The following is a 25,901-nucleotide window of genomic DNA, read 5'->3' on the forward strand; positions in this document are numbered from 1 at the left end:
ACATAAATAGAAAGCCGGGGCAGCACGGTGCCGCAGTGGTTGGCATTGCTGCCTCACGGCGGTGAGGTCCCACGTTCGATACCGGCTCTGGGTCACTGTCCGTGTGGAATTTGGACGTTCCACCCGTATTTGAATGTGTTTCGCCCCCACAACCCAAAGATGTGCAGGGTAGTGGATTGGCAACGCTAAATTCCCCCTTAATTGGAAAAAAAAGAATTGGGAATCTTGTAAGTGAAACATGATGCACTCTAAATAAATAAATACGAAGCCAATAATGCAATATGCGGGAGGGGGGGGGGGGCTACAGGTTCGTTATGGGGGTTCGATGGCTAGCCAAGGCCCAAAACCAAACTAAATAAACATGTTGAGGGGGGGGGGGCGCAGTTACTACTACGAAGATGCTTACCTGTAAATATGTATGTTAATTTTTGCGTGTTTGTTTTTTTTTCTCTCCTAACAATTTGTAATTTGTTCAATATAAAATATGAAAACTGAATAAAAACATTTATATTAAAAAAAATAATGCAATATGCTATTTTTTATGCGAATCTTTCCAGGTAATTAAGTATTTGCTGGTCCAGATGGTGCGACTGGAGAGAGAGATAGTGGCAGGTTAAAGAGGTGTGAATTGCCTTAAGCCAGGACAGTTGGTCGGATTTCTCAAGCCTAGGCCAGATGGTGGGGTTAGATGTAATGAAAGATGAATCCAAGTTCCTGGTTGAGGCCGTACTCATTTGCGTGGAACTTGGCTATCAGATTTTGCTTGGTGATTCTCCGTTGCCACGCGTCCTAATGGCTGTCTTGGAGAACGCTTACCTGAAGATCAGAGGCTGAATGCCCTCCACTGCTGAAGTTTTCTGCGACTGGAAGGGATTCCTGCATGATGGTTGTGACGCAATGCCCGTTCATCCATTGTCGCAGCGTCTGCATGTTATCGCCAATGAGACACACCTCACGCATGAGACAATTGACACCTTGACAATCCTGATTCTTTTGCTGTCAGTCTGGTCTGAGTAAAATGTGAGACGGATTTGCAGGTATCAATTACTGTTTATTTTAACCAGCTAGCTGACTCATTCTATTAAAAGCACAGGACACGATCTCTGTCTCCTGGATGTTCAACAGCGAGAGACAGAACAAAGAGACAGAGCTTTTCTTACATACACATTCGAGTTGCATCAAGTATGACATATATGACCAAATAAGGCAACAGTAATGAATGCAAGATTCCCATAGGTCATCCCTACACACATCCTGACCTGGCCATATATCCTCATTGGCTCACTTCGCATTCCTCAACCCCGGGGCCCTCTTTCACCCAGCATTCTTTCCATCACCCTCTGCACGAGGATCTGGTCCTAGCAACCGCCCATCCCTCCTTCCTGGCCATGCTTTGCTCAGTTCCTTTGTTCATTCCCTGATAAACTAATTACCCTACTCTCCGGCTCCTAAACCCGGGTCTACCCTGTAATTATCCTAACTAATTATCCCATATTGTATCACATTCGTTTGTTCAATTCATCAACCTCTTGAAACTGATTATCCCTCTCGCCAGTCCCACCTTCTGGTGCTCTAAAGCCTTAGTTACCTGCAAAGAATCGTGTTCAAAGTGTCATCTTGCATCATTGGCTTTTCCTGGGTATGCTGTGTGTGTGAAACCTACCTCTTCACCTACCTGATGAAGGAGCGACGCTCATGATTCCAATCAAACCTGTTGGACTTTAACCTGGTGCTGTTAGACTTCTTACTTTAACCAGGTACTTCGATTGCACAAAAGGCAGTTTATAAGGTGCCACATCAAAATGTTTTTCAAAATGCAAACATTCATGTTGTCGTTGGTAGAATTTTGTTTGGAGCTAATCTTGCTAACAGAAAACAGAGGATAGGCACTTTTTCATATTGACAGGATATGATGAATGAATCCGTAGCATAGTGGTTAGTACTGTTGCTTCAAAGCTCCAGGGTCACAGGTTCGATTCCCGGCTCGGGTCACTGCCAGTGTGGTGTCTGACCGTTCTCCCCGTGTGTGCATGGGTTCATCCGTGTGCCCTGGTTTCCTCCGACAATCCAAAGATGTGAAGGTTCGGTGGATTGGCGATGCTAAACTGGCCCCTACTGTCCAAACGTTTGTCTGGGAATATGGTAAAATGTGGGGGCATGGGCCCCAGGGTAGGGTAGTCTTTTAGAGGTTCGGTGCAGAGTTGACGGGTCGAGGGGCCTCCTAATGGCAGTTGGGATTGTGTCGGTATTTTCTACCACCATTCATCGGCATGTGAGTATGGGATGAACTTTGAAGTACCCCCCCCCCCCGCCCACTCGACAACTCTGTAGATACTGAGGTCAGGAGTAATCCATTTGCCCCGCCCCACCCTGAATGACAGCAACGACTCCACCGCAGTCAATATCTGTGTTGTCCAGTATCAGAGCGGATGCGATATTACCACATCGAACTGTCACATGCAATATCTTGAAACTGCTTCAAGGACTAATGTAATACTTGCCCATTTAAGGTTCTCCCTTTCACCAGCGAGTACATTGAATTGCTGTTAAATACCGGGTAGGTATATCTCTCTCCAACAAACATCAAGAAAACGAAGAACATCTGGTGAAGGGTGAGGGTAAGATATATATAGCTCGTTGACACATTACTTTAGTGGTAATTTTTGTTTCTATGTTCTAGGTTGCTAAGTGAGCTGTTGTGTGTTCCCAATTTCTTTTTCACCTGGCCTGAAATCCGGGTAAAGTATCATTCATTCCTATAATTAGGGAGAGTGTAAGAGGGAAATACCGATGCGTGATGGAGAGAATTAAAAATTATGTGTGACAGATATTCAATGGATAATGTTATCAAGAGATATGGAAACAAAGTGAATGAGATCCACTGATTTGATTTGATTTATTATTGTCACATGTATTAGAGCACAGTGAAAAGTATTATTTCTTGCATGCTGTACAAACATTGCATACCGTACACAGGGAAGGAAGGAGAGACTGCATAATATAATGTGACAGTTCTACTGTTAAATGTTAAAGATCAACTGAATACAAAGTCTGATGGCAGTAGGGAAGAAGCTGTTCTTGAGTCGGTTGGTACGTGACCTCAAAATTAGGTAACATTTTCCTGAAGGAAGACGGTGGAAGAGATTATGTGCGGGGTGCGCGGGGTCATTAATCATGTTGACTGCCTTTCTGAGGCAGCGGGAATTATAGACAGTGTCAATGGATGGGAGGCTTGTGTGCATGATGGTCTGGGCGACATTTACGACATTTTGTAGATTCCTGCGGACTTGGCCAGAGCAGGATCCAGACCAAGCTGTGATACAACCAGAAATAATGCTTTCTCTGGTGCATCTGTAGAAGTTGGTGAGGACCGTAGCTCACATGCCAAATATCCTTAGTCGTCTGAGAAAGTAGAGTGGTTGGTGGGCTTTCTTAACTATAGTGTTGACATGCTGGACCAGGACAGGTTGTTGGTGATCTGTACACCTAAACACCTGAAGCTCTCGACCCTTTCTACCTCGTTCCCGTTGTTGCAGACAGGGGCATGTTCTCCACTACGCTTCCTGAAGTCGATGACAATCTCCTTCGTTTCGTTGACATTAAGGGAGAGATTATTGCCGTCGCACCAGTTTACCAGGTTCTCTATCTCATTCCGTCTCGTCAGTCTGTCTCGTCAGTGTTTGAAATCCGACCCACTACGGAAGTGTCATCAGCAAATTTGAAAATCGAACTGGAGGAGAATTTGGCCATACAGTAATAGGTTATAAGGAGTATAATAGGGGGCTGAGTTCACAGCCTTGTGGTGCACCGGTATTGAGGATGATCGTGGAGGAGGTTTGTTGCCTATCTTTACTGATTCTGGCCAGTGGGTTGGAAAGGTCAGGATCCAGTCGGAGACGAAGGAGCCGAGGCCAAGGCCACAGAGTTTTGAGATGGGTTTCGTAGGAATTATGGTGTTGAATGCTGAGCTGTAGTCGATAAATATGAATCTGACATAGGTAGCTTTGTTATCTATGTATTCCAGGGTTGAGTGCTGAGTCATGGAGATGACTTTTGCTGTGGACCTCTTGCAGCGGTAGGCGAACTGTAGTGGATCAAGGCAATCCGGGAGGCTGGAGTTGATTTGTGCTATGACTAAACTTTCGAAGCACAGTCATGATAATTGATGTCAGAGCCACTAGACGTTAGTCATTGAGGCACTCTGCTTGACTTTTTTGGTACAGGGATGATGGTCGTTTTCTTGAAGCAGATAGTCATCAGGTTGTTGTAAAGAGAGGTTGTAGATGCCTGCGAATACCCTCGCCAGCTGATCCGCGGGTTCCCCATCCAGGCCAGTGGCTTTCCGTGAGTTTACCTTCGAGAAGGCTGATCTAACATCGGCAGTGGTGATCACAGATACAAGTTTATCCGCGGCTTCTGGGGCGGAGGGCTCGCTCTCGCTAACCTCTTGCTCAAAGCGGGCAGAGAATGCGTTGAGCTCATGAGGGAGTCATACGTTAGAGCCGACGATTTTACATGCCTTCATCTTGTAGCCCGTTATGTCTTCCAGACTTTGCCGTAGACGCGGGATCCGTGTGGCTAGTCTGGGACTCGAGCTTGGTCCGGTACTCTCTTTTGGCATCTTTGATTGATTTTTTTGGATCATATCTGGCTTTCTTGTAGAGATCAATGTCGCCTGACTTGAACCCCTCAGACCTAGATTTCAGCAACCAATGAATATCCCTGTTCTTCCAGGGTTTCCGTTTGGAAAACATGCGGATTTGCTTCTTTGGCACACACTCTTATGCACACTTACTAATGAAGTCAGTTACTGTCGTGGCGTAATCGTTCAGGCTGGTCGTAGAGTTTTTAAATACTAACCAGTCCACTGACTCTAGTACATCATCCGATTCCTCAGACCAACGACTTTCTTTTACAGATTATCCCGCTTCAGTATTTGCATATCAGCAGGAAGCAGGAGCACAGCCTTGTGGTCAGATTTGCCAAAGTGTCGGCGGGTGATAGAGCGGTAGGCATGTTCGATATTTGTGTAGCAGTGGTCCAGGATGTTTGGGCCTCTGGTGGAACAGGTGACGTGTCAGTGGTAACGTGGTAGTACGCTCTTTAGCTTGGCCTGATTGAAGTCCCCAGCTACAATGAATAAGACGTCGGGATGTTTCGTTTCAAGGCTATTTGTGGTGGTCAATTTTTAGTCCAGTGCGATTTTCACGTTCACATGGGGCGGGATGTAAACAGCCATGCGGATAACGGAGCTGAACTCCCGTGGATGGTAGTAGGGGCGGCAGTTTAGCATCAGCTTCTTGCTCTGCGGAGCAGAAATTCGCCAGTGTTTCTACATCTAGGCACCAGGAGTTGTTAATTAGGAGGCAGAACATGGCTTCTCTTGCCTTGCCTGAGGCCGCTGTACGGTCCTTCCGGTGGATCGAGAAGCCCTCTGGGTGTCGGGCACAGTACGCTGAAGCAGGACTGAGCCATGTCTCCGTGAAACAGAGCACACAGCAGTCCCTTTGTTCTCTATGAAAAGTGAGTACGGCTTTAAGTTCGTTTTCTAGCGATTGGACATGAGCTAGGGATAAGCTTGGAAGATTGGCTTTGGGGCCACGTTGTTTCACTCTCACCTGCAGGCCTGCACGTTTTCCACGCTTCCTGGAGTGACTGCTTCTTTTCGAGCCTGGGAGACGGTAGAGTATGCAGTGTTATGGGGATTGGTGTGCCCAATTAGGTTATTCACTCTGGTCGGTGTGTGGATGGAGGATTTGTTGTTTTGCTTGCGGTTCCTGCGTTGGTAGGTGGGTCTGTATGGACGAGCGTTCCGGATCGCAGTCGGACTGCTGTTTGTCTTCACAGGTTGGTGGATGTCCAGACCATGCTCTGGGGCGGATGGGGTGAATTCTGGTAAGTGGATGATGTCTCTGGGATCGCGAATGCGGATGAGGCGATGGCCGGGTCCTTCCCAGATCGCGATCTTCCTTCAGAGGACGGAGGATCTCCAGACCGGCAAGTAAATTTAAAAGAGCGGTATTAGTGATTTTCTTTGGCTATGGGAGTTGATTGTTAGGTGTGTGGAGCGACTGTGAAGGGGGAAGTGGAAGGAGTGCTTGGGGCCTGCAGGAGGTCGCAGCTCTCCAAGTCAGTGGGATTGAAAGTTGCGGGGGCGGGGGGAGTATCGTGGGAGGACTGCAGCTGCTGCGATGCTGGTCTGCTCGTTGGAGAGCAGCAGAGTAGAGGTCCCGGCGTCTATGGTGTTTTCGAGGTCTCTGAGAGCCTGCAGAGTGAAGGCTCTGGCGTCAACGGCGTTTTCCTGGTCTCTGGCAGCCGCTGCGGAGGAATTCCCAGGTCAGGGACTGCAGCTCCCAGGTGGAAACATTGGAACTGGTTTGAGATGCATAATTGTCTACCCCGGTTCACATATTCCCATGTGTCTGTCCCAGCCATTGGTTTCAGGTTCTGATGACCACATAATTCTACTTCCTTCCCCCTGTAGCAACATGATTCGGTAGTGACAAGAAGAGAATATTTTTTTCGAGCTCAATATACCGCAAGGACACTTCAGATAATGTGCAGGAACCCAAATTACATTGTGTGTGGAAAGATTACCTTCGGGAGGGCGAATAGGTAATATTGCCTTCTTGTTACGAGGAAAGAGAAGGCCCAGGGTCGCTATGAATTTGGGAGAATCTTGATGCTAATAGAGAATGTGAGGCCCCATTTTACACCGCTGGCAGTGAATAGGTGTGTCATGGGAATGTCAATTTAAGAAATGTTTGTCTGCTCAAGTGGCTGCAGTGATGTCAGAGTACGGATGGAATTAAGCTGTAGCTCTGCTTTTTAAGTTCGCTTTAAGGAAAAACTTAAGTGTGTCTGTGTTTTTTAGTTTCTTTTTAGTGTTGGAGCTGCAGCCAGCCAAAGAAGGTGCAATTTTGATCTCTCTGCCATCTCTAAGTCATTTGGTGAATTCAGAATGATAAGTGCTTTCAGTAGAGAATTGTAACCTGATGTTCGTCTGGAAAAAGGGTTTTTTGTCTTACGGATGTTAAAAAGAAAGTTTAAGGATTAGTTAGAGTGCTGTATTCTTTGGTCGTTGTATTTGAAATTTGACTGTATGTTTTATAACGTTTCATTGAATTCATAGAATAAACATTGTTTTAAAAAAAATACTTTAAAAAATACTTTTAGATTTAAGGTGCACCACACATGTCGAGTGGGCCGTGTGCTCCCCATACCACAATCTGGGCCAGGTGGTCTCCATGATAAACTTTGGGGTTTTCTAAACCCTGGCACATAACAGTTGACACCCATACTGTTCTTTTTATTATTGACAAGAGATTTGTGTAGAATTCATTCAGAAAGTGACATGGTGTCTCGTTTTATGTTTCAGGAATCAGATAATAAGAATATAAAACAGAAGGGCGGGTTAATAAGGTGGTGGAAAAGGCATATGTGATACTTCACGTTTGCAGTCGAGACACAGATTACAAAATCCGGGAGGGCATGGTGGACTTGTGTAGAACTTTGGTGAGGCCACAGCTGGAGTACTGTGCGCAGTTCTGGTTGCCAAATTATGGGAGGAAGTGATTGCACTGGAGGGGGTGCAGAGGAGATTCACCAGGATGTTGCCTGGGATGGAACATTTCTGTTATGAAGGGAGGTTGGATAGGCTTGGGATGTTTTCTCTGGAGCAGAGAAGACTGAAGGGTGACCTGATCGAGGTGGACAAGATTAAGAGGGGCACGGACAAGGGTGGATAGGGAGCAGCTGATCCCCTTAGTTGAAGGGTCAGTCACGAGGGGACACAAGTTAAAGTTGAAAGGCAAGAGGTTTAGGAGGGATTTCTTGGATTTTGTTTTACCCAGAGGGTGGTTACGGTCTCGAATGCACTGCCTGGGGGTGGGGGGAGCGTCGACGAGGCGGGTTGCCTCACATCCCTTAGAAAGTACCTGGATGAGTATTGGCAAGTCTTAACATTCAGGGCTGTGGACCAAGTGCTGCAAACGTGATTAGGTAGGGAGGTATTTTTCATGCGTCGGTGCAGAATGGATGAATTATATGATTCAATAATACGACTGCATAATGGTGGGAAGCAAATTAGATTGTCCTTGAAATTTGACTGCTAGCCAGTTCAATGTAGAGAGGCTTCACGGGATGTACAAGGTGGTTAGAACACCGATTCACTCTATTACTGAAAAAAATATTCATGGGGTGTGCGCGTTGCTGATTGCGCTATCGTTGTCCGTGCAGAACTGTCATTGTAGAGGGCATTTGAGAGTCAACCACATTGATGCGGATCTGGAGCCAAAGGTATTCCTGACTGGGTCAGGGCGGCATGAAGATTATTTCTGGACATGGGCAAGAATATAAGCAATTGATGTGTCCTTTGGCACACCGCCATCAGAGACCACTGTATAAAGCTTTGAGGGCAAGCCCACAGATGCATTGATGTGGTTGATTGGCGTGAGGCACCACACCCAGGAGGAGCAGGAAATCCTGATTAATTAGAATGTCACTCTGTGCTGGTCGGGCCCAGAGCTCTGTCCCAGCGCTGATCTGTCCCCCTGAGCAGGGGATAGATCTAGTGTCTCTCCTGATCTTTCCCTGTGAGGATGAGGACTGGCTGCTGTTTCCCAGCGCTGATATCTGCCCCGAGCAGGCAATAGATTCAGTATCTCCCCTGATCTCTCCCTGTTAGTATTTGGGCTGGATACCGTCTCCCAGCGCTGATCTCGGCCCCTGAACAGGGATTAGAATTGGTGTGTCCCGTCATCTCTCCCTGTGAGGATGAGGGCACGGTGATATTCCGCTTTGCTGATCTCGCTCTGTGGCTGGAGATTGTGATCAGGGTTTGTTTACCTGTGGGGACCTTTCATTGGAACTGCAATCACAATCTTCGTGTCGGTGCCAATGTCCCGCAGTACATTGGGAGACCCTCGACGGTTCCCATATTTATATCACTCTATGTTCTTTGAGAGGGAGTTCAGAATGTTTATCTTTGTTCTGAACTATTTCCCTCTAACTACAAAATATAATCACGGGTGATTTCACTGTAAAATCTCTCTCTGTCTCTCTCTATATCTCTCGCTCGCTCTCTCACTCTCACTCCCGCTCTCTCTCTCTCTCTCTCTCTCTCTCTCTCTGTCTCTTTCTCTGTATCTCTCGATCTCTTTCTCTCTCAGTGGCTGCTGGGAATAGAGTCTGCATCATTGTTATCATCTGTCTCTAATTGAGGACTGTGATCAGTGGCCGTGTCCCTGCGATTATCTCTCTAATTGGGACAGTGATCTTGAGAAATCAATGTCTTTACCCGTCAGCCTGACCTCAATAGAACTGGAGACGGATTTGTAGGTATAGTATTATTCATTTTTGAACAACTTGCAAGGCTGGGTCGCACTATAGAGATTCAGAACACACGCAGTCTCCTGAAGTCCCCAGAAACAATTGAAGTCAGAGACAAAGAGATTTCTGCACATATCATTCAAATGACATCAAGTTTCACATACAAGATTCCCATAGGTCATCCTGTACACCTCCTGATCTGGCCATATATCCTGATTGGCTCACTTCGCATTCCTGAACCCTGGGCCTCTTGTTACCCAGACTCCTTTTCACCACCCTCTGCACGAGGCTCCATCCCCCCCCCCCCCCCCCCAGGCCATGCTTTGCTGAATCCCTTTGTTCTTTGTCTGTGAGTTCACTACCATCAGACTGGCTCTATCATCTTCATTATTCTGAATAATAATCCTATTTTATATCACATTCGTTTGTTCAATTCTTCATTCCCTCCTTTTATCATTTCTTATAACCTATTGGTCCAATCCTTAGCTACGGCCCCTCATCTAAGAAAATTCGTCGCTGCATTGTCGATTTTTATTGCAGCACCCCGTCATCCGCTGCACACTCGTGGATCCTAGCAGCCAGGATTCTAGGGGCATCTATCTGTTCCAGTGAACCCTGCTTTTTACCCATCACGCATTTAAGGATGGCCATGCCCACAAAGATGCCGCCGAGTGCCACTGCTAAATACATGACCATATGTATCAACCAGTCCTTCCAACCTCCAAATCCCCAGTTACCCCAACAGCCAGCGTCCTACATATCGTCCACGTGATCTGGTATGTGATCCATAACTTTAGTGGTGTTAGCGGTTAGGTCTTGAACTCCCATGATTCACATGCCCTTCACAATGGCGCATACCCCACCCTCACGGGCCAGAAGATAGTCAAGAGCTTACCGGTTCTGCATGGCAAACAACCGCATTTGAGACAATTCCTTGGTTATTGCCCCGAGGGCTCCCAAGGTTTCGTTTCCCAGGATGGTAAGGCCACAAATAAAATAATTCCTATCGCTGGCCTTCAAGGAACCCCCCACACCCCCTAGTGTCAAGACGCTCAGAATTCCCCATCCGGCTGAGTGGCCCAGGTTGGGTGCTTGAACCTGAGGTTTTTTCCAGTTCTCGAAGAATTCGGCTGAGACTGCCTGGCGTGCCAACTGATTGTGCAGTATCCACGCAGAGGAGCAGGGGACTGTGGTGGATACGAGAGTCCCGATAACAATTTGAAGGGGAAATGGGGGTGACAAAACATTGGTCGCTGTGCCAGTAAAATTAAAGTAGTACCCTGCTCCGTGTACAATCCGTACATCGGTTGATCAGGGATCCCCAGTAGCCCAGTTTATCAGCTTTGGAAAGGCCATTCGGGCATCCTAGCAATGCGGAAAGCCTTAGTCCCAACAGTGTTATGAGAGGCATTTGCGAGACACATAGGAGCTGAAGGCCAGCGTTCAATGGAACGCAGGTGGTGTCGTTAAAGATGCATTGGCCGGACACCTGAGTGACGTACACCTCCTGTCCTACAGGTGGGGAACAGACATGTTACATTCGTTTCCACTTCTACCAGCGAACAGCCGTACCCCTCACTTTTGAACCAATTCTCGTACGACCGGGAGACTGTATTGGGAGTGAAGTGGCTAGGTATGTACGCCCTCTACCGTTGAAGCTTATCACGTTACTGTTAACATGATTAGCTTATTATTATTACTGTGAGTGGGTATTATTCCGAGGAAGCGGAAGGCAAATAGCCGGTGGTGCTCAACCCAGGCAGCACGGTAGCATGGCGGTTAGCATAAATGCTTCACAGCTCCAGGGTCCCAGGTCACTGTCTGTGCGGAGTCTGCACGTCCTCCCCGTGTGTGCGTGTGTTTCCTCCGGGTGCTCCGGTTTCCTCCCACAGTCCAAAGATGTGCGGGTTAGGTGGATTGGCCATGCTAAATTGCCCTTAGTGTCCTACAAAAATAAGGTTAATGGGGGGGAGTTACTGGTATAGGGTGGATACGTTGGCTTGAGTAGGGTGATCATTGCTCGGCACAACATCGAGGGCTGAAGGGCCTGATCTGTGCTGTGCTGTTCTATGTCTAACCCGGATCGTAAGGAAGAGTGACTGAGCAAGTCACTCAGCGGTGGCTCGGAGCACTAACAATGAACCACCGTTTGGGGAGTGCCCCAAAGCGGTGAAACAGAAAATAACCTAGACACCGATGCGGGGTTCGGGTAGCGGACAACCCGTCCCTGGCCATATAAGCGGTGTAGATCTGGTAGAAGAGATTCATTCATACTGCCCAGTTTTTCCTCATTCTGGGTCCTAAATGAGGTAAGTCTATCTCCTGATAACCTACGTTCTAGTTGTACCCCCCTTCTCACACGCTCCGTCCTCTCTCTAGTCCTCCTCTCTCTCTCACAACCTCTTCCTACCCTCTCCGCACGGTCTGACTTTATCTTTATGGCACCAATCGTAACACATCCAAAATCAAATTTACATGTACTCCAAAAACATGGGAATGTCCATGCAATGTTCCCTGCCCATCGCCGGGACCAGTGCAATTACTTCATGAGTCCTGCATTGTCCGTTAACCTGATGCCCTTCCATGAGTCGATACCATGTCCTCGTATATGGGTCATGATGTGGAGATGCCGGCGTTGGACTGGGGTGAGCACAGTAAGAAGTCTTACAACACCAGGTTAAAGTCCAACAGGTTTGTTTCAAACACGAGCTTTCGGAGCACGGCTCCTTCTTCAGGTGAATGGAAAGGCTTGTTCCAGAAATGTTTATATAGACACAGTCAGAGATGCCCCGGAATGCGAGCACCTGCAGGCAATCAAATCATCAAAGATGCAGAGAGAGAGGTAACTCCAGGTTAAAGAGGTGTGAATTGTCCCAAGCCAGTTCAGTCGGTAGGCCTCTGCAAGTCCAGGCTTGTTGGTGGGGGCCGAATGTAATGCGACATGAATCCCAGATCCCGGTTGAGTCCGCATTCATGCGTGCGGAACTTAGCTATAAGTTTTTGCTCAGCAATTTTGCGTTGTCGCGTCTCCTGAAGGCCTCCTTGTAGAATGCTGACCCGGAGATCAGAGGCTGAATGTCCTTGACTGCTGAAGTGTTCCCCAACTGGAAGGGAACAGTCCTGCCTGTTGATAGTCGCACGATGCCCGTTTATTCGTTGTCGCAGTGTCTGCATGGTCTCGCCAATGTACCACGCTTCGGGACATCCTTTCCTGCAGCGTATGAGGTAGACTACATTGGTCGAGTCGCACGAGTATGCGCCGCGTACCTGGTGGGTGGTGTTTCCACGTGTAATGGTGGTGTCCATGTCGATGATCTGGCATGTCTTGCAGAGATTACCCTGGCAGGGTTTTGTGGTGTTGTGGTTGCTGTTCTGAAGGCTGGGTAATTTGCTGCAAACAATGGTTTGTTTGAGGTTGCGCGGTTGTTTGAAGGCCAGTAGTGGGGGTGTGGGGATGACCTTGGCAAGATGTCCATCCTCGCTGATGATGTGTTGGAGGCTGCGAAGAAGATGTCGTAGTTTCTCCGCCCCAGGAAAGTACTGGACGACGAAGGGTACTCTGTCAGTGGTGTCCCGTGTTTGTCTTCTGAGGAGGTCGGTGCGGTTTGTTGCTGTGGCGCGGTGGAACTGTCGATCAATGAGTCGAGCGCCATATCCCGTTCGTACGAGGGCATCTTTCAGCATCTGTAGGTGTCTGTTGCGCTCCTCCTTGTCTGAGCAGATCCTGTGTATACGGAGGGCTTGTCCATAGGGGATGGCTTCTTTAATGTGTTTCGGGTGAAAGCTGGAGAAGTGGAGCATCGTGAGATTATCTGTGGGCTTGCGGTAAAGCGAGGTGCTGAGGTGACCGTCCTTGATGGAGACGAGTGTGTCCAAGAATGGAACTGAATTTGGAGAATAGTCCATGGTGAGTTTGATGGTGGGATGGAACTTATTGATGTCATCGTGTAGTCGTTTCAGTGATGTCTCGCCGTGGGTCCAAAGGAAAAAAATGTCATCGATGTATCTGGTGTATAGCATCGGTTGAAAGTCCTGTGTGGTGAGGAAGTCCTGTTCAAACTTGTGCATGAAGATGTTGGCATATTGAGGTGCAAATTTGGTCCCCATGGCTGTTCCGTGCGTCTGGATGAAGAATTTGTTGTCGAAGGTGAAGACGTTGTGGTCTAGAATGAAACGGATGAGTTGCAGAATTGCGTCTGGAGATTGGCAGTTGTCGGTGTTGAGGACTGAGGCTGTTGCAGCAATGCCGTCGTCATGGGGGATGCTGGTGTAGAGTGCCGAGGTATATGGGGGCAGCGAAGAACGTCACCTCTGCATAAGTGAAATGTCCATGTAGTTTGGTTGGGGTTACAGATGTAGATGATATTTTCCTTTTCCATTTCCGCCGCCGATGTCACTCCAAGCGAAGATTACACATTTGCTTGTTCAATTCCTCAATCTCAGATCAAGCCCCTGTACTGAATACAAACTCAGGAGAGACTTTGATATTAGAGGCGGGCGTTTAGACAAAAGCTTTAAATTTTCAGGTGATGCTAAGCTCGAGAGAATAGTGAATTGCGAGGATGACGCTGAGTGACCTCAGAGGGACATTGGCAAGTTGGCCAAATGCTCAGAAACCTCTCAGATGAACTTCACTGTGAGATAATGTATTTTAGTGAGAGAAACATGGGGAGACCGTATAGGCAAAATGGTCCAGCCTTGAGGGGAATACAGGAGCAGAGGGGCCTCAGCGTTTACCTGCATAATTCTCTGAAGGTGGCCAGGCAAGTTGAAACAGTAATTAAGAATGCATCTAGACTCTTTGGGGTTATAGATAGAGGCATAGAATATAAAAGCAAGGAAGTGATGCTCGACACCTCGACGAATCATTGGCCACACCATATTTGGAGTATTGTGTTTAGCTCTTGGCACCTTATTTAAGAAGGGATTTTAAATTCATGGAGATGGTGCAGAGAAGATTTACTAGAATTATACCAGGAATGGGGAATTTTAGATGCAAGGAAAAATTGGAGAAATCAAATGAAAAAATGTTGCAAAATCTGACTTAGTCTGGCAGTATCTGTAGGGAGAGAAAAGAGCTAACGCTTCGTGTCCAGGTGACCCTTTGTTACATGAAAGTTTGGAGAAATTGGGCTTTTTGTCCTTGGCGAAGAGACGATAAAGAGGTGTTTGAGGTGTGCAAAATTGTGAACAATTTTGACAAGGGAAAGAAGGATGTTCTGTTTCCAATGGTTGCGATGTCAGTAACTAGGGGTTCACAATTTGAGGATGGTCAGCATCTTGGAGTGAGGTGAGGAGAAACCTCTTCACTCAAAGTTGTGGGGGTTTGGAATGCGTTGCCTGGGAGAGTGGTGAAGGTGGATGCCACAGGAGGTTTCAAAAGAGAGCTGGATATATATTCGAAAGAGATTAATTTAGAGGGCAACGGAGATAGGGCTGCGGAATGGGACTAACTGGGTAGCTCTTTGGGATCGGGTGCGGATATGGTGGGCAGAATAGCTCCCTACTGTACTTTAAATAATAAATAACAAAATAAAAATCACTGAACTGATCCTTGTGCCTGATCTTTTAGGTTGACCTGATCAACCATGATTCCTGTCTCTCTGCTCCTTCTGGCTTTCCTCTGTGCCCGCGAAATGGATGCAACGGAACTAAATGATACCATCCTGACAAAAATCATTAAGGAGTAAGTGTTTCATAATTCAGTGACCTTATTCAAATAATCGCATTTCTGTGATGTTCCTACCTCAGTCCGGCCTAATGTGCAATGTCACAGTTACAGCCAATCGGGTGGTCTTCAAGTATCCGGTCCAGCACCAGGGTGAGGTGCCCTATACCTGTTGTGGGGCCGGTTCGGACCCACTCAGTCGCAGGATATCGGGTGTCAATCTCACTTACGGATTTGACCAACAAAATCTCAATAACGTCAGGAAACGTTTGAAGTGCTGATCATCACATTGCTATTGGAGCTGTTCACCAATTGTGCTCCGTCCTTCCATGATCTTACTGTATATAGGGGCTGGTTTAGCAGGAGCTGGTTTAATACAGGGCGAAATCGCTGGCTTTGAAAGCAGACCAAGGCAAGCCAGCAGCACGGTTCAATTCCCGTACAAGCCTCCCCGAACAGGCGCCGGAATGTGGCGACTAGAGGCTTTTCACAGTAACTTCATTTGAAACCGACTTGTGACAATCAGCGATTTTCATTTCATATCTCCCCAGACACACGTTATTTTCTCTCAAAAATAAAGTCATAACTCCGTCTTATTCGCAAAGACTGGAGTGGATATCTCAACCCATTTTTCTCCGTCAGTATCACCCTGGGCGAAGGCAATACGAGGCACATCCTTCAGTGTGTCCCGGCAGTTGGATGTGGGTCAACTGGAGTGACTGGCCAGGCCATGTCATCGTCAAATGGGAGGAAGGCGCTGCAGATGTGTGGTTACCACAACTGGGCTTCACTTCCAAGTCACCCTGACTGAGAACAGCTTTCAAATGGAACATAGTAAAATACAGCACAGAACAGGCCCTTCGGCCCACGATGTTATTCCGAACATTTGTCCGAGATTAATCACAATTATCATAGAATTTACAGTGCAGAAGGAGGCCATTCGGGCCATCGAGTCTCCACCGGCTCTTGGAAAGAGCACCCTACCCAAGGTCAACACCTCCACCCCCATAACCCAGTAACCCCAATTTTGGACAATTTTGGACACTAAGGGCAATTTATCATGCCAAATCCACCTAACCTGCACATCTTTGGTTTGTGGGAGGAACCGGAGCACCCGGTGGAAACCCACGCACACACGGGGAGGATGTGCAGGTGTCGAATCTGGGATTCTGGAGCTGTGAAGCAGTTGTGCTATCCACAATGCTACCGTGCTGCCCTTAAGAACAGATTAATCTACGCTCCATCATTCTACCGTAATCCATGTGCCTATCCAATAGCCGGTTGAAGGTCCCTCATGTTTCAGAATCAACCACTTCCACAGGCAGTGCATTATATGCCTCCACTACTCTCTGGGTAAAGAACCTACCTCTGACATCCCCCCTATATCTTCCACCATTCACCTTAAATTTATGTCCGCTTGTAATGGTTTTTTCCATGTCTATGACTGTCTACTCTATCTATTTCCCAGATCCTCTTGTAAACCTCTATCAAGTCGCCCCTCATTCTTCTCCGCTCTAATGAGGGAAGGCCTTGCACCCTCAACCTTTCCTCGTAAGACCTACTCTCCATTCCAGACAACATCCTGGTAAATCTGCTTTGCACCTTTTCCAAAACTTCCACATCCTTCCTAAAATGAGGCGACCAGAAATGCACACAGTACTCCAAATATGGCCTTACCAAGGTTTTGTACAGTTGCATCGTTAACTCACGGCTCTTCAAATCAATCCCTCTGCTAAGGCTACCACACCATAGGTCTTCTTCACAGCTCTATGCACTTGAGTGGCAACTTTCAAAGATCTATGAACATGGAAAGCAAGATCTCTCTGCTCCTCCACATTGCGACGAACCCTACCGTTAACCATGTTTTCCGTGTTCATATTTGTCCTTCCAAAATGGACAACCTCACACTTTTCAGGTTTAAACTCAATCTGCCACTTCATAGCCCAGCTCGTCATCCTATCTATGTTTCTTTGCAGCCGACAACAGTCCTCCTCATTATTCACAACTCCTCCAATCTTCGTATCGTCTGCAAATTTACTGACCCACCCTTCAACTCCCTCATCCAAGTCATTAATGAAAATCACAAACAGCAGAAGACCCAGAACTGATCCCTGCCGTACGCCATTGTTACCTGGGCTCCAGGCTGAATTTTTGCCATTCATCACCACTCTCGGACTTCTATTGATTAGCCAGTTCGTTATCCAACTGGCCAAATTTCCCACTATCCTATACCTCCTTACTTTCTGCATCAGCCTAATAGGGGAACATTATCAAATGCCTTACTAAGATCCATGTACACTACATCCACTGCTTTACCTTCATCCACATGCGTGTTCACCTCCTCAAATAATTCAATAAGACTTGTAAGGCAAGACATACCCCTCACAAATCAGTGCTAACTATCCCTAATCAAGCTGTGTCTTTGCAGATGCTCAGAAATCCTACCCCTCAGTACCGTTTCCATTATTTTGCCGACCACCGACGTGAGACTAACGCCTATAATTCCCAGGGTTATCCCAATTCCCTTTTTTTTATCATGGGCACTACATTAGGTACTCTCCAATCTCCAGCTACCACCCCTGTTGACAATGAGGACGAAATGATCATTGCTAACGGCTCTGCAATTTCATCTCTTGCTTCCCATAGAATTCTTGAATATATCCCATCAGGCCCGGGGGACTTTTCGACCCTCAAATTTTTCAAAACGCCCAACACATATTCCTTCTTAATAAATATCTTTTGGAGCTTACCAGTCTGGTTCACACTGTCGTCTCCAACAATATGGCCCCTCTCGTTTGTAAATACTGAAGAAAAGTACTCGTTAAAGACCTCTCCTATCTCTTCAGACTCAATACACAATCTCCCGCTACTGTCCTTGATCGGACCTACCCTCGCTCTGGTTATTCTCATATTTCTCACATATGTGTAAAAGGCCTTGGGGTTTTCCTTGATCCTACCCGCCAAAGATTTTTCATGCCCCCTCCTAGCTCTCCTAATCCCTTTCTTCAGTTCCCTCCTGGCTATCTTGTATCCCTCCAGCGCTCTATCTGAACCTTGTTTTCTCAGCCTGACATAAGTCTCCTTCTTCCTCTCAACAAGACATTCAACCTCTCTTGTCATAAATGGTTCCTTCACTCGAACATCTCTTCCCTGCCTGACAGGGACATACATATCAAGGACACGTCGTACCTGTCCCTTGAATAAGTTCCACATTTCTCTTGTGTCCTTCCCTGACAGCCCTTCAATTCTTGTCTCACAGCATGGTATTTACCCTTCACCCAATTGTAAGCCTTGCCGTGTTGCACGCATTTATTCCTCTCCATTACTAAAGTGAAAGTCACAGAATTGCGGTCACTATCTCCAAAATACTCCCCCACTAACAAATCTATCACTTTATCTGGTTCATTATGAAGTACCAAATCCATTATGGCCTCCCCTCTGGTGGGACAATCTACACACTGTGTTCGGAAAGTTTCGTGGGCATACTGCACACACACCACCCCATCCAAACTATTTGATCTAAAGTGTTTGCACTCAATGTTTGGGAATTTGAACTCACCCATGACAGTGACTTCTGCACCTTTCCAAAATCGGTTTCCCAATCTGTTCCTCCAGATCTCTCCTGATATTCGGGGGCATATACAAAACTCCCAACAAGGTGACTGCTCCTTTCCTATTTCTGACTTCAACCCGTACTACCTCAGTAATCAGATATACTCCTCGAACTGCCTTTCTGCAGATGTTATACTATCTTAATTAACAATGCCACCCCCACCTCAATTTCCACCTTCCCTAATCGTTTCCCTAATTGTTTAAAAAAGGAGGTAGGCAGAAAGCAGGAAATTATAGGCCAGTGAGTTTAACTTCGGTAATAGGGAAGATGCTGGAATCTATCATCAAGGAAGAAATTGCGAGGCATCTGGATAGAAATTGCCCCATTGGGCAGACGCAGCATGGGTTCGTAAAAGGCAGGTCGTGCCTAACTAATTTAGTGGAATTTTTTGAGGACATTACCAGTGCAGTAGATAACGGGGAGCCGATGGATGTGGTATATCTGGATTTCCAGAAAGCCTTTGACAAGGTGCCACACAAAAGGTTGCTGCATAAGATAAAGCTGCATGGCATTAAGGGTAAAGTAGTAGCATGGATAGAGGATTGGTTAATTAATAGAAAGCAAAGAGTTGGGATAAATGGGTGCTTCTCTGGTTGGCAATCAGTAGCTAGTGGTGTCCCTCAGGGATCCGTGTTGGGCCCACAATTGTTCACAATTTACATTGATGATTTGGAGTTGGGGACCAAGGGCAATGTGTCCACGTTTGCAGATGACACTAAGATGAGTGGTAAAGCGAAAAGTGCAGAGGATACTGGAAGTCTGCAGAGGGATTTGGATAGGTTAAGTGAATGGGCTCGGGTCTGGCAGATGGAATACAATGTTGACAAATGTGAGGTTATCCATTTTGGTAGGAATAACAGCAAACGGGATTATTATTTAAACGATAAAATATTAAAGCATGCCGCTGTTCAGAGAGACTTGGGTGTGCTAGTGCATGAGTCACAGAAGGTTGGTTTACAAGTGCAACAGGTGATTAAGAAGGCAAATGGAATTTTGTCCTTCATTGCTAGAGGGATGGAGCTTAAGACTAGGGAGGTTATGTTGCAATTGTATAAGGTGTTAGTGCGGCCACACCTGGAGTATTGTGTTCAGTTTTGGTCTCCTTACTTGAGAAAGGACGTACTGGCGCTGTAGGGTGTGCAGAGGAGATTCACTAGGTTAATCCCAGAGCTGAAGGGGTTGGATTATGAGGAGAGGTTGAGTAGACTGGGACTGTACTCGTTGGAATTTAGAAGGATGAGGGGGGATCTTATAGAAACATTTAAAATTATGAAGGGAATAGATAGGATAGATGCGGGCAGGTTGTTTCCACTGGCGGGTGACAGCAGAACTAGGGGGCATAGCCTCAAAATAAGGGGAAGTAGATTTAGAACTGAGTTTAGGAGGAACTTCTTCACCCAAAGGGTTGTGAATCTATGGAATTCCTTGCCCAGTGAAGCAGTTGAAGCTCCTTCATTACATGTTTTTAAGGTAAAGATAGATAGTTTTTTGAAGAATAAAGGGATTAAGGGTTATGGTGTTCGGGCCGGAAAGTGGAGCTGAGTCCACAAAAGATCAGCCATGATCTCATTGAATGGCGGAGCAGGCTCGAGGGGCCAGATGGCCTACTCCTGCTCCTAGTTCTTATGTTCTTATGTTCTTATGTATTGAAACATCTATAACCAGGGACCTCCAACAAGCATTTCTGCCCCTCTTCTATCCAAGTTTCCGTGATGGACACCACATCGTAGTCCCAAGTACCGATCCATGCCTTTAGTTCAACCACCTTATTTCTGATGCTTCATGCATTGAATTATACACACTTCAACCGATCTCCATGCCTGCAAGGACTCTCGTTTGTCAGTGTTCCCTCCCCACTGCCTCAGTACACGATTTGGCGTCCTGAATATCGGCTACCTAAGTTGATGAACTACAAATCCGGTTCCCATTCCCCTGCCAAATTAGTTCAAACCCTCCCGAAGACGACTAGAACCCCCCCCCCCCCCCCCAGGATATTGGTGCCCCTCTGGTTCAGATGCAACCCGTCCTGCTTGTACAGGTCCCACCTTCCCCAGAATGCGCTCCAATTATCCAAATACCTGAAACCCTCCCTCCGACACCATTCCTGCAGCCACGTGTTCAACTGCACATTCTCCCTATTTCTAGCCTCGCTATCACATGGCACCGGCAACAAACCAGAGATGACAACTCTGTCTGTCCTGGCTTTTAACTTCCTGCCTAACTCCCTAAACTCTTTTATTACCTCCACGCCCCTTTTCCAACCTACTTCGTTGGCTGCAATGTGCACCACGACTTCTGGCTGCTCACCCTCCCTCGTCAGGATCCTGAAAACACGATCCGAGACATCCCTGGCCCTGGCACCCCGGAGGCAACATACCTTCCGGGAGTCTCGCTCGCGACCACTGAACCTCCTATCTATTCCCCTAACCATTGAATATTTTATTACTATTGCTTTTCTATTCTCCCCCCCTTCCCGTCTGAGCCCCAGAGCCAGACTCAGTGCTAGAGACCTGCCCGCCAGGGCCTTCCCTCGGTTGGTTATCCCCCCAACAGCATCCAAAACGGTATACTTGTTTTGAAGGGGAACGGCACGAGGGATCCCTGCACTGTTCGTTTTCTTTACCCTGGCTGTAACCCAACTACTCTTGTCCTGAACCTGAGGTGTGGTTACCTTCCTGTAACTCTTCTCTATAACCCCCTCAGCCTCCCGGATGATCGGAAGTTCATCCAGCACCAGTTCCCTGACACAGTCTCTGAAGAACTGGAGTTGGGTGCACTTCCCACAGGTATAGTCACCGGTGGTATCTCTCACCACCCACATCATACAGGAGCAGCATGCCCCAGTCTTCATCCCCTCTTCCCTTAAAGAATATAGCTTCCCTGTGGACCCACTGAACCTCCGCCCTGCGACTCTGCTCTCAGTCAGCTGCACTGTCTGTAAACTCCTGGCTCCGTTCTCGCTCTTTGCGGAAATGAAATGAAAGGAGCACCTTGCTCCCACCTCTCCTAACTCCCTCAGTCACCAAACTTTAACTATAGCACTCAAATGCACCAAATTCAGCACTCCAGTGCTGAAATCCTAATTTACTGACTGACATCAACTTCCACCAACTGCAACGGTGGGATCTGAATCCATGTTCTCCCAGGATATTAACTTGTGTGGCTGGATTGCTCGTTAGGGAATATTCATATTATTCCACCCTCTCCCCATAAACTCTTCACAGTTCACGATGTTTCCGGGATCTGGGTGGCACATTGGTTAGCACTGCTGCCTGGGCCTTGGCGTATTGACTGTGCGAAGTTTGCACGTTCTCACCTGTCTGCTTGTGTTTCCTGGTTTCCTCCCACAGTCCAAACATGTGCAGGTTTGATGGATTGGCCATGCTAAATTGCCTCCTGCTGTCCAAAGGTGAGCAGATTAGATGGATTGGCCATGATAAACTGCCCCTAGTATCCAAGGATGAGTGGGTTAGGTGGGTTGGCCACGCTGCATTGCTTCCTACTGTCCAAAGATGAGCAGTTTAGGTGGATTGGCCATGCTATCTGCCCCCTAGTGTCCAGAGGACATAGAATTAGATCATTGAATTTACAGTGCAGAAGGAGGCCATTCGGCCAATCGAGTCTGCACCGGCTCCTGGAAAGAGCACCCTACCCGAGGTTAACACCTCCACCCTATCCCCATAACCCAGTAACCCCACCCAACACTAAGGGACACGAAGGGCAAATTATCATGGCCAATCCACCTAACTAGCACATCTTTTGACTGTGGGAAGAAACCGGAGCACCCGGAGGAAACCCACACACACACACAGGGAGGATGTGCAGACTCCGCACAGACAGTGACCCAAGCCGGAATCGAACCTGGGACCCTGGAGCTGTGACGCGATTGTGCTATCCACAATGTTACCGTGCTGCTTAGGTGGATAGGCCGTGCTAATGTGCCTCGTAGTGTCTAAAGATGAGCGGGGAAGGTGCAATGGCCACGCTAAATGTCCCCCTAGTGTCCAAAGATAAGCAGGTTAAGTGGATTAGTCATGCTGAATTGCCTCCTTGCAGTACAAATATGAGCGGGTTAGGTGCATTGGCCATGCTAAATTGCCCGCTAGTGTCAAAATATATGCAGGTTCGGTGGATAGGCCATGCTAAATTGCCTCCCAGTGTCCAAAGTTGAGTGGGTTAGGTGCAATGGCCAGGCCAAATTTCCCCCTCGTGTCCAAAGGTCAGCAGGTTAGGTGGATTAGTCATGCTGAATTTTCTCCTTGCAGTCCAAATATGAGCGGGTTAGGTGCATTGGCCATGATAAATTGCCACCTAATATCCAAAGATGTGCAGTTTGGGTGGATTGGACATGATAATTTGCCCGAGTGTCCAAAGATGAGTGGGTTAGTTGCACTGGCCATGTTATATTGCCCCCTTGTGTCAAAAGTTGAGCAGGTTAGGTGGGTTGGCCATGCTAAACTGTCTCCTCGTGTCCGAAGACGAGCAGGCCAGCTGGATTAGCCATGCTGATTGTCCTTGCTACATTTTGCCCTCGTGTCCAAAAATATGCACGTTATGTTACGAACATAGGCAGCGATAGTGGGCTTAGGCATGGTGCTCTTTCAGAGGGTCGGTACAGACTCTGGATCTATAGTCTTATTTCTCAATTGTGAGGAGATTATGAATACATCTGGGATTAGCAACCTGGCACTCCGGGGATGGCGGGTGGGGGGTTGGACTGCTTCATTACCGTTCTGCCTGCATTTTCAGTAGGGGCTTGGAGACAGGTGCTGGAGCAAGATTGAGATGGGGAAATCTGGATAAGAATGGTTCGCAATAAAAGCGTTGGCCCACTTTCTCACTTTGCCTCTTTATCTCCTCTTAGCTTCCGGCGTGTGCGGCCGCAAGGGAAGGAGCAATTCTCCTTTCTTCTTGCGCTGAAGCCCAGTCAGTGCAGACAAGGCGACAAAAACATGTACCTGAATGGTAACATCTCCAGTGAGCAGCCACAAATCAGTGGAAACTCTGACGTCTTCAAACCGAAGCTGAACTACATCGCTCTTCACCCAGATTTAGATGAAGACTGTTCTGAATTTAAGATAATATTTAATATTCGCGAAGCGAAGTGCATGCCCCTGTGGTTTGCAGATCAGGTGAAAAAGGCCAGGATTTTAACCAACGGAGGTTGTGTTATATTATACACTGAAAACACCCCGTGTACCAGGAAATGTTTCAATGGGAAGAACTTCATAGACATTGTGGGTCCTCTCAAGGACCTGCCCTTTATGGATTGGAATGCACCCAAGGTTCACAAATATTTTGTCTATGGAGAAGTGGACAATTGTGACAAGAACAAAAAAGCGCGGATCATTCAGCGTTTCCAGTGCCTGGATGAAGGTGGAATCGACCCCAATGGTACTTTCGTGTTCCGCAGATGCAAAGAGAACCTGCCCTGCGACCAGTGCAATCGGCAGAATGATTACTGCGTCAATAATTAATCAACGCAATTGCTGTCGGTCCTTAAATTTTCCCATGTCCTCCTCCAAACCAGCACGCTTTCCTGCTCTCCATCTATTCCGGGCAAGAATCCCTCCCTTTTCACCATGTGATTCCCCTTCACTGTCCACACCACATTCTCACTCCGGTTACACTCCCTGCAATCCCCTTTCTGCCACTCGATATGCCCTCCAGTGTCTGGGCATCCCTTCCCTCCTTGCACCATCTTGACATCCCTTCCCCACGCCTCGCCCAACAGAAGATTATTCGGCTGCACAATCTGTCCGCTGTTCATTTCCAAACAGACCTAACCCCCATCCACACCTTTACCCCAGTTAGCTCTCCGCCTGGGTTCTCCCCTCGAAGTGCTCTGCATGTCCATGGACTCCGCTCCAGTGCAGATCCGATCGCAAGAACAAATTCCGAAAATTACACTTCAAATCCAGAGAGACGCTCCTCTCCAGCAGACTCCGCGTTCAGACAATTCATTCCAATCCTGATCCCAACACTCATCTCCATGCGACTCCCTTTTCCATGCGCCCCTTTCTTTCCAACGTTCTCAAAAAATAATTGTCACTTCCCATCTCGATGCATCCTTTCCAAGACATTCCTAATAGCCACACACTGCAGTCCAATTTCCAATCCACACGCACAATCCTTATCTACATTCGCTCCATGCGATTTACAGTCACAAATTTCCAGAATTCGCACTCCTGGATAATTACTCCTGCCATCGCACAATGCCACTTCTCATTCATCTCCAAAATAGTCTAACTGGCCCTCCCTGAGAACATTTTGGCCACCCTGCGTCCCAATCCACAGCAATGCACAACATGGCCGACACAAAAGACTAACCGCTACATTGGAAAGATCGCTGGGCAATATTGCTGAGAAGCTGCAATCAATTTGTCACAATTGCAAAACATTACAAATGAGAAAGGAGCAACATTTCATTCCTGTAGGATAAGGCTGTGTATTAATCTCCGCTTCGCAATAAACGCTAATTTACAGTCATGTTGATTTCTGTTTATTTTTCTCACTGTCAAACTGGAAGTTCAAATTCAGAGCCCGAGGAACAAGTGATGCAATCGACAGACGGGAAACGGGACAGAATTCACTCGAATGTGACACGGTGTTAATCTTCTCCTGAGGCTAATTACCACATTAGACCAAACCGCAACAGGAACAAGATAATAAGTTTGTATCCAGTAGCTCAGAAAGTCAGATCTGTGGATTATTGATAATATGCATGCGAAGAGGAAATCTCCTCTTGTCCCATAATTTTGAACGAGAGGGTCATTGTTTAAAGGCAGCCCTGAGGAGGAGTTTAGAGAATGTATCCGCGATAGTTTCCAAGAACAGTTTGTAATGGTGTGGAGATGCCGGCGTTGGACTGGGGTGAGCACAGTAAGAAGTCTTACAACACCAGGTTAAAGTCCAACAGGTTTGTTTCAAACACGAGCTTTCGGAGCCGTGCTCCGAAAGCTCGTGTTTGAAACAAACCTGTTGGACTTTAACCTGGTGTTGTAAGACTTCTCACTGAGTTTGTAATGGAACCTACGGGGGAACAAGCGGTCCTAGATCTGGTCCTGTGCAATGAGACAGCATTGATTAATTATCTCATAGTTAGCGATCCTCTCGGAAGGAGTGATCATAATATGATCGAATATAAAATACAGATGGAGGGTGAGAAGGTAAAATCAAACACTAGTGTTTTGTGTTTAAACAAAGGAGATTACAATGGGATGAGAGAAGAGCTAGCTAAGGTAGACTCGGAGCAAAGACTATGGTGAAACAGTTGAGGAACGGTGGAGA

The 25,901-nt window shown here is 47.1% G+C and overlaps 2 protein-coding genes across 4 annotated transcripts in view; one reads left to right on the forward strand and one right to left on the reverse strand.

The window, feature by feature from the left end:
* The window catches only part of LOC119958453, a 55,641-nt gene extending 54,805 nt beyond the window's left edge, over positions 1-836 (reverse strand). Inside the window, exon 1 of the mRNA XM_038786995.1 lies at positions 817-836. The gene's annotated coding sequence lies outside the window, so the exon portion shown is untranslated. The remainder of the gene's footprint in view (positions 1-816) is intronic.
* A 1,638-nt stretch (positions 837-2,474) lies between these two features.
* Positions 2,475-25,100, forward strand: LOC119958444. 3 transcript variants are annotated; one of them, XM_038786986.1, is made up of 4 exons: positions 2,487-2,557; positions 2,681-2,738; positions 14,903-15,016; positions 23,476-25,100. In XM_038786986.1, exons 3-4 carry the CDS (start codon positions 14,919-14,921, stop codon positions 24,086-24,088), a joined length of 711 nt encoding a protein of 236 aa, XP_038642914.1. In that variant the 5' UTR covers positions 2,487-2,557; positions 2,681-2,738; positions 14,903-14,918; the 3' UTR covers positions 24,089-25,100. The 3 variants fall into 3 exon arrangements, with proteins under 3 accessions (XP_038642913.1, XP_038642914.1, XP_038642915.1); XM_038786987.1 differs by lacking the exon at positions 2,487-2,557 and adding an exon at positions 10,849-10,963 and having other exon boundaries at positions 2,690-2,738; XM_038786985.1 differs by lacking the exon at positions 2,681-2,738 and having other exon boundaries at positions 2,475-2,618.
* The last annotated feature ends 801 nt before the right edge of the window (positions 25,101-25,901 follow it).

The sequence above is a fragment of the Scyliorhinus canicula genome, chromosome 29, assembly GCF_902713615.1.
Source record: "Scyliorhinus canicula chromosome 29, sScyCan1.1, whole genome shotgun sequence".
Classification (NCBI taxonomy): Eukaryota; Metazoa; Chordata; class Chondrichthyes; order Carcharhiniformes; family Scyliorhinidae; genus Scyliorhinus; species Scyliorhinus canicula.

Excerpts from the sequence above, each read along its gene's own strand:
- LOC119958444 (XM_038786985.1), top strand. The coding sequence starts at position 14,919 with ATGATTCCTGTCTCTCTGCTCCTTCTGGCTTTCCTCTGTGCCCGCGAA. Across the intron at positions 15,017-23,475 it reads CTGACAAAAATCATTAAGGA|CTTCCGGCGTGTGCGGCCGC; the intron begins GTAAGTGTTTCA and ends ATCTCCTCTTAG.